Raw genomic sequence first — 18745 nt, 5'->3', positions numbered from 1 at the left:
TAAATAGATTTTCACCTGCAGAAATTGATTATTATTACACCACAACCCAAGTCCAGCCCCATCCTGTTGTGGATTCATTTATGTATCTATTAGATTTATATCCTGCCATATCCAAAAGGTTCAGAGCAGCTTAGAATAAACAGGTAAACAGCCTACAGATGGGAAACAACAGTAGGTGCCCGAAAACCTGAGAACTTCACATCTCCACCCATCCTGTCACTCTGTCAGCTACTGTTTCCCTGTCCAGATGACCATATAAGCAAATCCTCAGGACAATCTTAACCATGTTTCCCAACTTCCACTTTTACATCTAGAAATAAAAAAAAAAAAAATCTTCCTACTTCTTCTACCTATTGACCCGCTCCCACTCTCCTGATTCACCTCGAGAAAGACATTTCCATGCTCCCTCAGTGTCTCTTCGAAGCTTACATCCTGTCTTCTACATGGGGCCTATGGTTGTTGTCCCTGTCCAAAACCCCCCCCACAAAACAACCCAATAAAACCAAACCCACATGATTCCTCCCTCTCCAACAAACAGAACATTGAATTAAAAAAACCCCCCAAAACTAAACAAAAATAAATCTGTCCCTTGTTCACTACCAGAGGATGTTTGTAAGCGTCATCCATTGCTGATGCCCCTGGGTAACGTCTGGCCAGGGATATCTGTGGGCTTTGTATATCCTATATGCTGGATATTTCTCTCCTTCCATTTGGGTGGCCAAGGTGGTATCTGAGCTGGGCTCCAGCCCTCCCCAGTGGGGAAGAGAGTGATAGCAGCATTTCTTCAGCTGGGATTTTATAAACATGTAATAAAACATAAGCCTTTCATGGAGCATTTAGAGCTGGAACCTTATAACTGGGGGGAGAAGAAAGTTTTTTCCATTAAATTGTTTGTATAAAAATTGTTGTTTTTTTAATTTTTCAGTGCAATGGAATTTTTGGAGAAATGAAGTGCTTTCTTTGAGAGAGTTTAATGTATCTCCTGAAAAGAAGAAAACATAGAAAAAGCTCATAGCCCCCAATTTTTGTTTTTTATTATCATAAAAAAATAATTTCTAAAGAAAAATTCTATGAACAATATTCCCCCTCAAACAGCAGTAAGAACCAAACCATAAAACAACCCATATCATACATAACCATTTCCCTATCAGTTCTACTTATAATTCAGTTCTCCCTGCTGTTTCATTGTTGAATAATGCTCTTCTTAATGCAAGTATACTTCTGAATTATCTTACAATAAGTAAATATTAACAATGGTCATTAAAATAATTAACTTATGCTTAACTTTCCAGAGAGTAGCTAAAATATTAGTACATATTCTAGTCATTGGTATTAAACAAATAAGCATCTTGGACATTTCATCTGAGGTGCCTTTCTACTTTCAGTGCTCATGAGTAACGTAGAGACAAAGTCAGATTGATAGATGGATAAAAATGCTTGAAATGTAATTTAATATACTTTTTTTCATCTAAATAAATGATCAAAACATGGTGTTAGTTTGATTTCAGTGCAAATTTTTCCATAGAAAAATTGGGAAATGGGAGATTTTTGTACTAAAAAAACAATTTTCCTTTCATTATGTTTTTTTTTTTCTACTTTGTTTCCCTGCTTCCACCCCTTACTTTTTTGCCGTGGTTAAAAAACGAGAGAATGTGAGGAGGCTGAGAACCTGTTGGAAATTTTTGTAGAGGGGGAAAATTTTTTTTAACCAGCTTTAACTTTATTGTATTTGCAAGTAAATCACTGTCATCATCGCACCTTATTTTTCACTCTGAAGACAAGTATGAGCCCTGTTTCTAATCTGATATATTCTAATCTACCTAATGAAATTGAGTCTCTGGGTTGAAAATATCATCACTATATCACAGGCAATCTGATGAAGGCTATTCTTCACTTATTGAAACTTGTATATTTAGGAGTTCCAGAAACTGGGCTAATTAATAATTGGGGTACCTAACTATGAATTTAGTAGCTTTACATTGGATCACATGATTAGAAAATTTTGGACAATTAAATTCTAATACAAGCAAATAACTTTGCCATACATTGAAGCATCTGGAAATGTGACAAACAGCGCTACGTACATTCCAGCTCTCCCTTGCCTTCATCCCTTTAAAAAAAGCTATTCTGCTTAGAAAAGGCCAGTGACTTTAGAGAACTTATTTGCTAAAATGAGGTAAGACTTGCATTTAGTAATATTGTTACAAATGGAAAAATGGGCTCTACTCTTAAAAGTGTCTAAAGGCATTAAATACCTAAACTCAATTCAGTGCTTAACATTTGGTTATATAACTCCTTTAGTCTCCTTAATTATCTGTTGGAATGACTCTTTTAACGGCAATCACTGTCTAATCCAGTGCTTCCTAAACTGATTTTCTTAGTATATGAGGCCATAATATACTGCCCCTCTATCAAGGTCACGTTTATAAGGGTGCATGGGTGTCAGAGAGAAATATTAAGAGCTGATGGTGGACTACTGGTCCTACAAATTTGAAACCCTTGGTAATAATCTATGTGTAATAGATGGGATTTTCAAAGGACCACTTCAGCTGAAATGTTATGAGATTTGTATACCTAAATCATTTAGGTTCCTTTGAAAATCCCAGTCTGTATTTCTAGGTAAGACTGCCCCAGAGCTGCTCAGCAGATCCAATAGGAAATCTTTAATATAAGACAGTACTATAGAAATTGCCCCTCCATATCAATTTATGTACATACTACGTTTGTAGAAAGAACATCTAGGGGGTCATATGTGACTATAGCATGGAGAAGAGGAGAAAACATTTGAAGAAAAATAATTGTCCCTTGTACCAGCAAATGCATATTCACAACGTTTTTGGTAGAACTGGCCAAAAACTTCACATTCCAGACTGCTGATGAAATGTTAAATTTTTGTGGGGAAAGGTGTAGTTTTTCCTCCCCCTCCCCCCTTTCTATGTTAGTTTGTTTACTTTTCTTACCAACTTCAATTATGGGGAATATGGGAACAGCTTAGACTTACCAGCTGGCAAACTTGCTGTGGTGCTTATAAAGAAGAGATTTGAGTAACAACACTAACCTGAGCAGCCGTCATCTCCTGAAGGGCTGGACAGGTCAAAAGCATGGGGATAGGAACCTGAAGACTTTGTTCTTTAGGTTACTGGGCTTAATTGCAATCTTGTGAAGCAATGTGGAGCTGTGAAAATCCTAAAAAAAAGAAATTTCCTGTTCTCAAGGCAGTTCTTTTTGGAAGCACCAATATACAAAGAGCACTGATGGCAATCTGGGTCACATGACCAGGGACTGAATATGTCTGGGATCCAAAATCCCCAGTCTCTTACATAAATGATCTGGCTTATTCAGGGGTGCAGTATACCAAAACTGGTGTCGGGTCCCATCCAGGGAATAAATGGAGGACCCCTGGGACTATCAGCCCACCCCCTACTGGCTTTTCATCTTTACATCTTGCAGTAATGTAACTAGGCTGATTTTCATAGAATTACTCTAATTCATAACACAGTGAGTGAAAGAGGGATTAGCTGCATTGACACTAATGAACAGGAAATAATTTACATAAATGAAAGGAAAATCAGCCCCATTGACTTCAGCATAGTTACTCAATTTATGCTGGGATAAGTGAGAAGGAACTTGGACCATCCTACTCAAAAACAGTTACTTGCTAGCTAAGATACAAGGGTCAAATCCTGTTCCACTTATTCAGTGTCTCAGTGGACTTCAGCACCCAAGTGTTCTCTTATTTCACCATGCTTAAGTCTGAAAAACTCCTAGCATGTCTACTTTTATAATGCACCATTGTTTTAACCTTGAGACTAAGTTATAAAAAGCTTTAAGGGAGATTTCCCATGAACTTCTTATACTGATGTTTTTAAGGTATTTGAGCAGCATGGACAGATTGTTATGCAGGCACTTATGGGTAGAATAGGACCCGATCCTTAGGGGCCAGATCATTTTCTGCTTATTAGCTACCTAAGGGTAACAGTCTATTACTCTTTGGTCATCTACATGATTTAACATGGCATTTAATTGACTAAAGTGTCTAAGTGTGATCCTGTTCTACCCTGCTCAAGTCCCTGAAAAACATTAAATCATAAGGAGGAAGGATCCTTTTGCTTGCTGCTTTCTGTGACTTAATCTTAAAGGTGAGATAAAGGCATGTTACAGAAGTAGATGATTATTTCTTTTTTTCCCCAGGGGCTGGAACAAGGTAGAACACAATCACACTTAGACACCTAAGTTTGCTTAGGTGCCTATTAGGTAGTGCAGGATCTATGCCTTACATGTCTAAAATTCAGTTAGAAAAATTACTTTTATTAAACTCAATAAGAGAAATGAAAGTGATCACTTTAAATGAGAAGTGGGAGTAAAGTCATGGAACAAAGAGTATAAAAAGCTGTTGCCAAATGAAGTGGATCAGCTGTGCTAGGGTGTGTCCTGGCACAGCTGATCTGCTTTACTGGGTGAAATGCAGGTGGTCTCTTGCTCTACCCATTGATCATGTTGGACAATGGTCAACATGTTCCCTGCTTATAGAGATGTACCCGGGATAATCTCTGGGAGAATATCTTTGTAACTGGGGAAAGATAGGACTCCTTTAAGAGAGGAAAGTCAAGTAGGCACTCCTGGAGCTTGAGGGGCCTGATCCTGTACAGAAATTCCTGGGGTTTGCAGGACTGGGTCCATCAAGCCCTGAGAGAACCTGCCTGGGGTAGCTGGAGTGTGCAGGCAGCTCTAGGCTGCCCACCCTCTTGTAGCATTAAGCAAATAGACAGCCACCAAGAAAAAGTGGCACAAATAATTAATTACTGAAGGCATTTGTGGCATGACAAAGGGCATAGATAACTCTGCTTTCACTTTGTGCCACCATAATTGTTATGGGGGTACAAATGCAACATCTGTTTCCAGATAAGGACAAATTAGCAAAATTAGTTATAGACCAAGTAAAAAAAAAAAAAAAAAAAAAATTGAAATCTATGTATGTAAAATGACTAAACCAGTTGAAAGGAAGACAGTTGCCATCACCTGTGGGACAAAGAAAGATTGAATAGGAAAGTTATAATGAGCCACAATACTGCTGTGTGTTAAACCCATTATTTTTAGTATCCAGGAGAATTGTGAAATGTTATTCCTAGGTCTATGTTTAAAGGATTTGGGTAGATTTGTTTTCAGGATATTATTAGGCTGTTTCTCCCCATCTATTTAGTTTTATCTATTTCAGCTAGTGGCCTCTCCTTTTAGGCCAGAAGCTATCATGCTAACCCACTTGACCCACTCCCCCACAATTTGCATGCTACCTTCTATTCCTACTTGTCTTTCTCTTCTGGCTGTCCAGTGGGCCAATGTCCTGAAGAGGACTACAGAATGAACTGGGTAGTGCATAGCCCATAGCTGGAAGTTTAGAGCATCTTCCTGTGAAGTGGGAAATGCAGGTTTAAATTTCCTTTAGATGGAGCTACATCTTGGTCTCTGAGTCCCTGGCTAAGGCATTGGTGATCAGACTATTGGTGAACAAAAAGATGCATGGTTCTTCTTTGCCTTTTTACTTCTAGTAGTTACTGTATATATAAATATTTATATACATTTTAAATGACTTAGACTTAATGCTAGCTTTTCTCCAGGGTGATCTCCACTGGACTAATGTATTAGCTCTTATACTAGGACAGCATGCAGGATGATATTTTTAAAGCCACCTACGTGATGCAGTCAAGCCAGCATGGTATCAAAATGTTATTATCTGAAAAGACTACTCCTACATTTGACAACACTCCTTTAGACCACATTACAATTTCCCTTAGTCCTGCACATACACCAAGACCCACAATTTCAGAAGCTTGAGGTTTTGGACTTGAAACCATCAACAAATCTGTGTGGGAATCAGAAACCTCAATTTCTTAGACAGATTTAAAAAAACTCACCTTTGCCTGCTGGTGTGCAGATGTGGGTAAGGGACAGAATTGGGCACAGTTCTTTTTTCAACCACCCCCCTTTTCAGTAAAAAATGCAACATCAGCAGTATCTAAATACTTTACAAAATCACAGTGCTCCTTGTTACACAGACGATACTTTAACATTCTGAACATTTTCATTTTGATGCTTTTAAAACAAGACACTTTTATTATTTGAGATTTTTTTTGTTGTTGACTTTCCTGGAGTTATATATAATTAAAAACATATCAATTAACGCCCCCCCCCCAACCCCATGCCTGTTTACAAACAGTATTTGTTTATATAGATTGGGATTTTCAAGCATGTCCATGGGAATGGGACCCTTAATCCCTTTCAGTATCCTTTTCAAATTTGAGGATACACTCACAGTAGCAACTCTTCATGGTTTGATCATCTTAGGCAGAATTCTATTTCTCTTTGTTCAGCCAAATAGCGGGTGGTTAGCCATTATTGCACTCAGGCCACAGTTATTTTACCCCTTTCAGTATTGGACACATATGCATACACCAATAAACTGAGCATGCACAGTAGGCTGCACATTGTCTGGGTATACATGTGGCTACGCATGTGTCTCCAGTTGGGGCACTTGGCTCAGAAAACAGGAACACTGCCCCCCCCAAAACCCAGGGAAACTTGGCATCTCCCTGAATACTCATGCCACAGATCAGGTAATATAAAGCAGCCCTAAAGTGCTCTTTTTGGAGCAGGACCTCAGATCAGCAAGGAGTTGGAGTAATAGGAGAAAGTATAAAGTAAGAGGGGCTGTGTTGTAGTGAGATGGATGCTGTCCTAGAGAAGGGAGGAGGGGCTGGGTCCTACCCTGGATGTTTGTTCCTAGCAGGGCAGGAACTTTCCAACTACAATGTTCTTCATCCAGTTTATCCGATAGCTTTTAAATGCAAAGGGGGCAATGACTCTGCTTCAAAAGGATTCATACTAATGCTAGACCTATGGCTTGGGGGTTAGAGTGCTGTGTTAGCAAGTCAGAGAGATGCAGGCTCAAACGTGCATTGGGTGAAGGAAGCTCAGAATCTGGGTCTCCTATCAGTTGCCTGCCACTCAAGTAGTGAGGCTAATACATGGGAGTGTCCTTCTCCTCCCCTGAACCTTTTTTCCATATAAATGCTTAGGTACATAGCCTACTGTATAGGCTCAGCATGTGTACACACATAGTTGTGCATCTACAGCCCAAGGGTAACAAAATCACAACCCACAATTGCCAAAAATAACACACATGATTAGAAAACTGACTACATTCTTTTTGGACCTGGCACTAAAGGCTTTAGGGATTTAAATCATGGAGGCATTCCTGGGAAATTTACTCAAGTTCTTAGATTCTCAGAGGAAGCTTGGGAATGAAAGTGCATATATGCAACTGGATTTCAATGGGATTCAGGAGGTTAATAACAAGAGAGAGGTTAATGGATAGTTCAGTAAATTCTCTATTCTGCAAATGTCTCTCAAGGACTTACATGCACAAATATTGCATTTTAGAACTGCACATTTAGCAGGAACCAAGTTTCTGGTTCCTTTAAGTTATATCACAATGCCAGCCATAATTCTTTATCATTCAGCACTGTTTTACCTTGAGTCTCTAATGTACCAAGTTAATATTTTTTGGAAAAAATCCCTTTGCTGAACAAACTCTTTTTAAAGGCTTCTTTGACCTCCTTGTTCCTCAGACAATAAATAATAGGGTTGAAGAGTGGTACAATCACAGCGTACAAGACTGAGATCAGCTTGTTTGAATTAAGGGAGGAGATGGCTTTAGGCCTGGCATATATGAAAATGCTGGCAGCGTAGAAGATGATAACCACTGTGAGGTGGGAGGCACAGGTGGAGAAAGCTTTCTGGCGGCCGTGGGCTGAGGGGATGTGTACGATAGTGGAAATGATGTAAATGTAGGAGAAGATGGTGACGCAAAGTGGGATCAGCAAGATGAATAAAGCCAGGATGAAGTCCGTCAGCTCAGCCAGGGACATGTTGGTGCAGGCTAAGTTCAAGAGGGGAGACACATCACAGAAAAAATGGTTAATAATATTGGGCCCACTGTACATCAGCTGAGAGATAAGGAGCACCTTCCACATGGAGATGAGGAAACCACTGATCCAAGACCCAGCTGCGAGACGAATACAAAGAGCTCAGCTCATGATTGCTGGGTAGCGCAGTGGGTTGCAGATAGCTACATAGCGGTTGTAGGCCATGACAGCCAAGAGGACACACTCAGTACACCCCAAGGCAAGGAAGAAGTAGAGCTGCATCATGCAGCCCACAAAGGAGATGTGCTTGTTTTCCATTAGGAAGTTCAGCATGGCCTTTGGGAGAGTGACTGTGATGTACCAGATCTCCAGGAAGGATAGGTTGCTCAGGAAGAAGTACATGGGGGTATGAAGGTGACGGTTTCTGTGAACTGTTAGAATGATGACTGTGTTCTCTGTCACCACCAGCATATAGGTGATAAGAAATACTGAGAAAAGCAACACCTGAATTTCCAGAGTGGAGGGAAATCCCAGGAGGATGAATTCACTGACACCTTGATTGCTTTGATTTGTCCTCTCCATATCTGATAACTAAATAGCCTTAATGAAAAGAAACAGCTGCATTGACATTCTCTCTTTCTGTAATGCAGGCATCATTTGTGGTGTTTTCAGAGATGCTGTAAGAAATAAGGTGACCAACTTGCATTAATTTTAATGTATAGTGCTCTTGCTTTTGCCACTACTTACTACTGCTGCTCACTACATCATCCATTATTGCTACTACTATTACTACTTAGTCTGGAACAGATGGTTGTCTGGATTTATGGATGATTATTCAGAGCAGCTTAAGCAAACCAGTTAACCCATTTCCACCAATTGTTTTCTATTTTATATTACCGAGACTAATTCAGATTCAACCTGGTGAAACATAAGCTGACAGTACAGCTTTCCATCTGTTCTATTTCATGCTGTTCCTGCTTTGAATGCATCAAACAATTACGTGTGGATGAGGTAAATGTTTTGTTGTTCTGATGAAAAAACATTAGAATAAAATTTGGTAGAACAGAATACAATAGGACACACACACAAATCAAATTGAAATGAGATGAGCATGAAACAAAATGCAACATCTCAATTTCAAATCATTTTTGACTTGGGCACATGATCAAGTTATCATAGGGTATGTGTGGGGGGAGGGGAGGGATTTAGCCATCAGTACAAGGGTAAACCGTTGCATATTTACTTTCATTTACCCCTTTGAAAGAGAGGTAATGTACCACATGTTGGCTTTCAAGCATGTATATAGGCAATTATAGTGGAACAGCTGACTCCCTATCCTCCATTACTTAGAAATCACTTGTTTGTATGCCCATGCCTCTGGAAATGTCTCTTTAAACACAATAATTGAAATCTATATATTTCTACACATGGTTTTGTTCATAAAAAAGCATTATAAAACAGGTACCCAGATAAGAACTGCCTTCTGCTTCCAAAAGTGCACAGTAGTGTAAGTAGGGGTGGGTGCTGACTCAAGACTTGGAGGCCAGCATCACTGCCAGCTTGCTTGCTACCACTTTCCAAAGTGCACCCACCACTACTGCTATCCTAGCTGCTGCTGCTGCCCAAGTCCCAAAACTGCTTGTTATGCCTCTAAGAACCAATCCAGATTTAATCCATTGACACCAAACTTTCTGCTAAATATGCAAGTACTTCAAAGCATAACATGAATAGAAAAACTTAGTAGACTTATTCTGGTTTTCCTGCATTTCAGCTGAGATCAGAAATGTATGCAGCTGACTGATACAGTATTTCTTGTGTACAAGCCTGGTATGTTACTCATTATATTAGTTTAAGCATATCTGCAAGTGTTATATACTTGGCCATCAGCTTTAAGAGAAGGATTATTTAAATAAGAAAGGAGATTAAGGGTTATTGTGATTGGTAATGATAAACTAGGCTGAGATTTTTTCAAAGGAGGCTAAAGAAATTAGGAACTCACCTTGCTGATTTCTATAGATGTCATTGATCCCATGTGTTATGAAGACTGGGTGAACTGGGCAAGTTTATTCTCTTCTGTGTACCTCAGTTTCCTTGTGCATAAAATGTAAATAATGTTTGCAGACCTCTGTCAGCTTTGATTTTTTTCTGATAAAAAGAACTTTGGAAAATCTTGTGCTGTTATTTATTCCTTTGCCTATTACCAGAACAAAAGTGTTTAGTGGAATTAAAGGATAGCAAGTTTCAGACTGGCAGATTACATAATTTGTTGATACAGCATACAGTATTAACCAGACTCTGATTGCTGACTCTCATAATGTTATAATTTGTAAAAATTTGATGTTACTTTGTCAATACTATAGTCAATTATTACACCAGAAGGATAACAATTAACATGAGATATAAACTCTTAGAGCAAAATCTCAAACAAGTATAAACTGTCATGGATCACACTGAAGCAATGAAATCTCTGCTTCAGGGTTCCTGCTTTTAGGAAAACTTCTTCTTTGGACTGCTGATTTAGTGAGTTTGTCATTATAGTTTTTCCCTGTGCTTTTAAGTAGAGAGAAGTGGAGTTAGTTTCTCATCCCAAAGTATTGACAGGATTTAAAAAAAAAAAAAAAGTTTGGCTACATATATGGAAAATAACAATGAGAGAGGTTGTTTTATAGGAATTTGGCATCCAAATACATTAGACACATTAGAAAGTGAAATAAAATGGGTGGGACTTGAAATTGAAAAAGGCAAAACATTTTCACATCATGTATAGTTAGTCTGTGAGATTCATGGCCACAAGATTTCACTATCCAAGTGAAACACTGGATGCTTATATGGAGAATTGGACTATTCAGAATGGCAAGGATATCTGTTTTGGATCACAAGCCCACCCATTAACTGATGGGGGATAGGAATGAACTTTTCCTGGGAGTCAGGTATTCCATAACTTCCTAATGTAGAATTTCTTGCACTTGATTTCCTCATTGTCTTCTCAAATAGCTGTGATAAAGAGCAGTAAAGAAGTTACTTACCTTGTCAAGTTATCAGCACCTCTGAAGTCACTATCTCATGGGTTGCACTCGCTTAACACAAATAAAAATAATATATCAGCTTTCACCCGGATGGGAGAAAATACAAATGCAAAAACAAATAGGACACTTAATTCATTCGGAGGGAAATGTCCTTCATCTTGAGGCTGGTTTGCTCAAATTGCTATGACTTCCCTAACCATCATCCTACCCTTAACTTTGGAACTGAGAGTTTCTTCTCCTACACTGTGACTTGTTCAGGCAATACCTATGAACAATTTATGCTTTATATCTTTTCCTCTGGTCCAGCCTGGTGAGTGATGTCAACTGACAGTCATATTCATAACCCTTAGATTATCCTGCAGTCAGTGTCTTAACAGGGAAGGTGATTAACCAATTGCAAAACACTACTGAGGGAAGTGAGGAATAGTCTATCTCTTGATAACTTAAAATCAACACTAAATGACTTGCTGGAAAATACTATATTATTGAGATTGTTGCATTAATAATTTAGTTAACTTGCTTGATCTCTGTAACATGGGAATTCTGAGAAGATCAAATCTTATTGGTAGGGTTGGAAGGGACCTGAACAGATCATCAAGTCTGACCCCCTGCCATGGGCAGGAAAGAAAAAAAGCTGGGGTCAAACGACCCCGGACAGGTAATTATCTAGCCTCCTTTTGAAGACCCCCAGCATTGGAGTGAGCACTACTTCCCTTGGAAGTTGGTTCCAGCAACTAGCCGCCCTGACTGTGAAGTAGTGCTTCCTGATATCCAGCCTGAATCTGCTCCCAGTCAACTTATGGCCATTATTCCTTGTTACTCCCGGTATTACGCAGGGGAACAGGGACTCTCCCATAGCCTGCTGGTCCCCCTCAGCCAGTTTGTAGATGGCCACTAGATACCCTCTCAGCCTTCTCCTGTGGAGGCTGAACAGGTTCAGGTCCCATAGTCTCTGCTTGTAGGGCCTGCCCTGCTGCTCCCTGACCATGCAAGTGGCCCTCCTCTGGACCCCCTCCATGTTGTCCACATCCCTCCTGAAGTGCGGCGCCCAGAACTGGATGTAATACTCCAACTGCGGCCTGACAAATGTCACGTAGAGGGGGAGGATCACCTTCTTGAACCTGCTCGTGATGCATCTGTGGATATATGACAAAGTGCGGCCCATGTTCATTTTGGAATCAATAATGACTCCAAGATCCTTTTCTGCCTCTGCACTGACAAGAAGGGAATTCCCCAGCCTGTAGGTATGCTGCTGGTTCTTCCTCACCAGGTGCAATACCTTGCACTTGTCAGTATTGAAACCCGTCCTATTCTCATCTTTCCACCCCTGTAACATGTCTAGATCTAGTTGCAGCCTTTCTCTCTCCTCCAGCATGCCCACCTCCCCAACATCTTAGTGTCATCCACAAATTTGAACAGGGTGCTTTTCACCCTCTCATCCAAGTCGCCGATGAAGATGTTGAACAGTGCGGGCCTGAGGACAGCCTTGGGAAACCCCACTGCCCACATCACTCCAGGTTGAAAATGACCCATCCACCACCACTGTCTGGGTGCGGCCCTCCAGCCAATTTGTGACCCATCTGACTGTGTAAGCATCGATGCCACAGTGGCCTCATTTTTTAATGAGAATGGGGTGAGAGACAGTGTCGAAGTCTTTCTGGACTTTAGGAAGGCCTATGTCCACTGTGACACCTGTGTCCAAGGATTTTGTGACCTGGTCATAGAAGGCCACCAGGCTGGTCTGACAGGATCTGCCTCAAATGAACCCATGTTGGTTGCCCCTAAGTATGATCCCCCCTGCTGGTCCCTTGCAGATGTGCTCCTGGATAATTTTCTCAAAGAGCTTCCCCAGGACTGAGGTAAGACTAACAAGCCTGTAGTTTCCTGGGTCCTCCTCCCTCCCTTTTTTGAAAATGGGGACCACATTGGCCCTTTTCCAGTCCTCCAGCTCCTCACCAGAGCACCACGAGTGCTCGTAAATCTGTGCCAGGGGTCCCACAATGACCTCTGCCAGTTCCCTCAGAACTCTGGGGTGGAGATCGTCAGGACCTGCTGATTTGAGCACATCTAGTCCCACCAGAAGTTCCCTGACTAGGTCCTCACTGACCCTGCGCCTGGTAGCACCTCCCCGGGTCCATCAGGGATCCCAGTGGGGGGGGATGCCCCGGTCCCTGCTCAAAAAGATGGAGGCAAAGAAATTATTAAAGAGGTTATCTTTGTCATCTGGTGTGACCACTAGATTTCTTAGCGTATCCTGCAGACGCCTTATGTTACCCGGTACCTTCTTTTTACCCCCTATGTATTTAAAAAAGGACTTCTTGTTATCCTTGATCTGGCATGCTAGTCCTAGTTCCACCTTAGCCTTCTTAACAGCCCCCCTACAGCCCTGAGCAATGGAGGTATAATCCTCCCTGGTGATGGCCCCTCCCTTCCATTGGGTGTATGCCTCCTTTTTGGCTTTGAGATGTTCCTGGATGCTTTTGGAGAGACATGGGGGCTTTTGAGCACTCTTGCCCCCTTTCATCTGCATTGGGATTGTCACCCTTTGGGCTTGGAGGATCGTCTCTTTAAGGAAAAACCACTGTTCCTGGACTCCTAACTCCCCTCCCCTCTGGGACCTCAGTGCCTCCTTGACTAGTTTCCTTACCTCATTGAAATCCACCCTCCTGAAGTCCAGGGCTGTTGCCTTGCTGCAGGCCTTTAACACCCTGCACTGGATGGTGAATTCCAGCAAGTGATGATCGCTATCGCCCAGGCGGTTGAGAACCCGCAGTCCACTCACCAGGTCATCTCCCATGGCCAGGACCAAGTCCAACAAGGCATTTCCCCTGGTGGGGCTGTGCACCTCCTGGGCTAGATGTAACTTGGCTAGGAACCTATGTGAGTGGTCAGACCTGGCTGACTGCTTTCCCAGCAGATGTCTGGGTAGTTTAGGTCCCCCATGATGACCACATCCCTTGACCTGCCTCCGCAAGCTGACCTGAGAATTCCCAGTCCAGCTCTTCCCCCTGGTTTGGTTGCTTGTAGTAAACCCCTACCGTTAAGTCCCTTTCCTCCAGACCTTTTTGTACACAGAGCCAGAGCACTTCAGTCTGCACATCCTCTGACCCAATACTGTTTGTTGAGGATGTGTATTACTCTTTGACGTAGAGCGCCACACCCCCATCTTCCCTCCCTGTTCTATCCCTCCTGTACAGCCTATAGCCCTTGATGTTTACCGCCCAGTCATGCGTTGGATCCCACCAAGTTTCAGTGATCCCCACTATGTCTGGGTTAGTGTTAGCTAGCAGGAGGGCAGCAAGCTCCTCCTGCTTGTTCCCCGTGCTACAAGCATTAGTGTAGAGGCATTTAAGGCCTCCTGGAGGTGTATGCACTGCCCCCCTAATCCCAGGGCTATCTGGGCCTCTGTTTCTTACCTGGGTATTTCTTGTGCTCATTGCCTGTCTTGGCTGGGCTGTTCTTGGTTCGGTGTTCCATGGCTCCTCTGTCCTCATCTCCCTCCTCCCCCGATGAGCCTAGTTTAAAGCCTGCCGGAGGAGATTGTCCAACTTCTTCTGGCCTCAAAGTCTTTGGATCACTCCAATGGATATATCCTGTTTCACCTTTATCTCCCCATGTAGCAGCCAAGAGGAAAGATTTAAGAGTGAGTATGGCTTAGTAAGATGAATGCTGCACTGATAGAAAGATGGATCTGAGTTCTGGCCCCTACAGCAAATGCCTTTTCTGGACAATATGTATTTAATTATTCTAAGCAAAATGGAATGGCTTCAACAGAAGGGGGTATGGAACACATTACAGATTGCTCTTTAGAGTTTTGGGAATGTACATGAATTGTCCTTTGGGAGATGAAGGAATTTGACCTAGGTCTCCTACATCCCAGGTATTATTTGGATAAAAGAGAGGCACTTTTATCCACCTTGTTTTTCATGAGCACCTAGAGTCCCTAAGAAACTGGGAATGCAAAAGCTAATAAAATATTGGACATCATAAGAATGGAATTGGAAGCAAAACAGAAAATATCACTATGCCATTATACACATCTATGGCCCACACACATCTTGAATACTGTGTGGAGTTCTGGTCTTTGCATCTCAATACAGATGCACTGTATTTACCCAAATCCATACATGGAAAATTTATCAATTTGTCTAATTATTGGAGGATTGCCTTAAATTCATCGCCCTTTAAACCATGAAGGGTGTACACGAAATGAATAAGGAGCTGTTATTTGCCAGGTCCTAGAACTGTAGCTCTATGGGGAACCCACTGAAATTAGCAGAAGACAGTTTTAAAACTAAGAACAAAAAGTTACTTTTTAACACGGTGTATAGTTAACTTGTGGCACTCATTGCTACAGGAGGTTGTAGAGGCAGAGAGCATAACCAGGTTTAAAAAGGGACTAGCAAATTAATGGATTAATACCTATTAAAGAGAGCAATCAGGGGTGTATCTAAACACACTTTAAAATGGTGGGTTCCCAGAAGGGTATGACAGCAGATGTATCAGTAAATATACAGTCTTATATGGTTCATATAATCTCCCTCTAAAGGGAGCAGTGGAAGGGCTGCAGCCTTGTGCACTCAAGGTAAGCATTTCCCTCTGTTTGCAAAAGAGGTGGGTGTCAGGGGAGCTGGTGAAATGTGCCAAACATGCTTTGGAGGGAGCTCTGTGCAGGAGCCACCAGTGTAAGTCCCTGGTGGCTTATGGGATTGTTAGAATACAGGCTGGTCCACCAGGATCCCTCAGCCTTGTCAAAGGTGTCCCACTACTTGATGACTGGATGGGAAGAGAGGGTGGGATGGTGGAATATGTGGAGCATACCGTGTGGACATGGCAGTGGTGGACTGTTTGGCAGTGAACCAGTTTGATATCTCCCATCTTGCTGTGGTGTTGTAGTTAGGCATGCCCTACCCTTAAGGCAGGGGTCCACAACAAGTTCTGGAAGGCTGAGGGGTTTGGGTGGGTGGGGACAGCCTTTGTGTAGGACCTCTTGGATGTAGGCAAGGACAGTGGGTGACATGGTAACTTTAATCTCTTGGAGTAAGCTGCAGGATGTACTCAGTATGGGCAGCTCCATGCACTGAGCCAGTGCAGAAGGATCTTCTCACCTTACCTGGAGTAAGAGAGGCTTCCTCTGTCTGATGGCCAAAGCTGTATCTGGGCCTTCCACTTAGTCTGGGTGGCTCTAGGTTGGGCTGTGGATGGTTTAACTCTTGGGGGAGGGGTTGATATGGAGCTAAGGAGAGGTGGGTGGTGGTGGGGTTGTGGGGGCAGGGTCCACCCTCCTTTTTCTTCCTTCTCTGCCCTTTTTCCCTGGGAAGCTTCCCTGTGGCACATGGTTCATAAATTTGTGGTGGTGCTGGGTGCTGGTGGTATTTGCACACTTCCCTTGGGCAGGGAATGCCACGGCTCTTTTTGCTGGATCTTGGGGTACTGTTGGTAGAGATGACCCAGTGTTTCTTTATGAGGGACCCTGGAAGGAACCATGAAGGACCCCTCCACTTCTTCCCTGGCCCCTGCTGCCAGCTAGTTGGTGATCTGGAAGCCCTCCCAGGGCTCTTGCCCTGCCATGGGAGCCTGGGTGGAGTACTGTGGGGAGTAGGAGCCCTGGGCTCTCTGCTGTGCGTGGGAAAGGAAGGGTGGCTTGCTGGAAGAGTGGTCCTTGGTGCCTTCTCGGGCTGCACGGTGTGCGCATGTAGTCATCTGGTGTGTGTGGAGAGGGAGGACCAGGTGGGAGGGGACTGGGGGTTAGTGAGTTATGCTAAAAGCAGGCCTTGGACTTCTCCAGGGGAAAACCCTTTTATCCTAGAGTCCTACAGATATACAAGCCTATTCCTGCTTCAAGTACCTGTGAAGTGTCTGAGTTAATCCTTTTTTTGCTTGGGACCACTAGGGCTAACTCAAATTAGTTGCCATTCAAAGTGCATATGTAAACGGCTTTCCCACATCTATTTTGATGCAAGTCAAAGCCAGAGAAGCTTAGATTTGGGCCCCCACTACAGAAAAGGATGTGGACAAATTGGAGAGTTCAGTGGGGGGCAACAAAAATCGTTATGGTGCTGGGGCATATGACCTGTGAGGAGAGATTGACAGAACTGGGCTCATTTAGTCTGAAGATTAGAAGACAGAGGAGATTTAATAGGAGCCTTCAGTTACCTAAAGGGGGTGGGGGTTCAAAAGAGGATGCAGCTAGACTGTTCTTAGTGTGGCAGATAACAGAACAAGGTGCAAAGGGCTCAAGTTGCAGCAAGGGAAGTGTGGGTTAGATATTAGGAAAAAACTTTCTCAGAAGAAGGGTAGTAAAGCATTGGAACAGGTTACCCAGAGAGGTTGTTAACTCTCCATTCTTGGAGGTTTTTAAGACTCGACTAGATAAAGCGTTGGCTGGGATGATTTGCTTGGGGCTGGTTCTGCTTTGAGCAGGGGGTTGGACTAGATGTGACCTCCTGACATCCCTTCCAACCCTCATTTTCTATGATAAATCCAGCCTGGTTTTACAGACAAAGACCCACAGGGAAGAGGAAGCGTGTTGCTGATTTACTTGGCCATAACACACACACGGAGGAGGTGACAAGTGAAAGACAGGACTTGTCACAGAGGGTGGACACAGGGCATTGCTGCAGGAGCTTGTAGTGGTGGTATTTCTGGGACCTTCTCAGGCTGGGAGTGGCCATGGCAGCAGTGGAGGGATGTCCTCCCCTTTCCCCCTAGAGGGGATGATGGCATAGGCCTGAGCCCAGGTGGGGAGCAGGAGCCTGCAGCAGTTTGGAGCTCCTGCTCCCCTATTCAGCCAGCCAAAAATTCCAGCAAGGGTTGCAGGGAGACCACTGAGCTAAACTACTATGGCACTTCTTATGTTGTTAAGGTGGGATGGCTAGTGCAGAGGTAGGTACATTTTGTTCCTCCTTGCTGCCTTTTAGAAGTTAGTCTTGAAGCTAAGATGGAGGTGTGTTACAGAAGCAGATGCATTTTTTTTTTCAAGGACTCCAGCTAGGCTCCCTGAGATGCCCAAGTCTCCTTAAATGTGCAGTAGATGGAGTGAGATCTGGCTTCTAATATGCCAAGAAAAAGGAGGAGGACTAGACTAGGCTTTAAGGAAATACTGTAGAACTCATTGGTGTTCTGGTTGTCCCAACTCTGAGGTGCCCTTTAGTTTGTCACAGTCCGGTACATACTAGATATCACCATGTAAAAAAAAAAAGTCTAAGTGGCTTTCACACTTGTTACCTCATCCAAGTAGAGGCAAAAAGCTGCATTAGCTCCCATACTGCCCCCTCTTCCCGTACAGCACACCAACCTGGGCAAATAAACATAAAGCACAAGCATAATTCACTTAAATGAAAAGCTACTCAATTACATGGCAGCAGTAGTAGGTTGTGTTTTTATTTTTGGACTGGCCACTAGAGCGGGAAACAGCGTGCATTTTGCTTGCATATTATAGTAAGCATTATTACAATTTTTTTGTTTGTTTCATAATGGGCACTGTACTTTTCATAGGAGGAGTGACAAATGCATACTTTTTAAGTTGAAAAGCAAAGACTTATTTATTGATACAGTACAATAGCATCAACAGACCAGAACCAAGGTCAGGGCTCCATATACAGACATATAGTAAAAAACAGTCCCTGCTCCAAAAAGTTCACAATCGGATGAGATGAGCACACACAAAAGGAAAGAGTCCAGATTTTGAGAAGAAGGATTAAGGAAGGAGCAGGGAGGGACAGAGTAATAAGACCTGGTTTCAGACATTGCTGGATCAGCCTAACCCACTTGCACAAAGCCGCTTCCCCAGGAGCT

At 42.7% G+C, this 18745-nt stretch overlaps 1 protein-coding gene across 1 annotated transcript; it reads right to left on the bottom strand.

Moving 5' to 3' along the window:
• Positions 1–7550: 7550 nt before the first annotated feature.
• Positions 7551–8504, bottom strand: LOC102573291 (olfactory receptor 6A2-like). Its single transcript, XM_014597747.1, is given in 1 exon segment — positions 7551–8504. A coding segment is annotated over 1 exon segment (954 nt).
• Between the last annotated feature and the right edge of the window lie 10241 nt (positions 8505–18745).

The sequence above is a fragment of the Alligator mississippiensis genome, chromosome 7 (genome assembly GCF_030867095.1).
Source record: "Alligator mississippiensis isolate rAllMis1 chromosome 7, rAllMis1, whole genome shotgun sequence".
In the NCBI taxonomy this organism is placed as follows: Eukaryota; Metazoa; Chordata; order Crocodylia; family Alligatoridae; genus Alligator; species Alligator mississippiensis.
The sequence above is the reverse complement of the archived record's forward strand: the minus strand, read 5'-3'. Positions and strand labels throughout refer to the sequence as shown.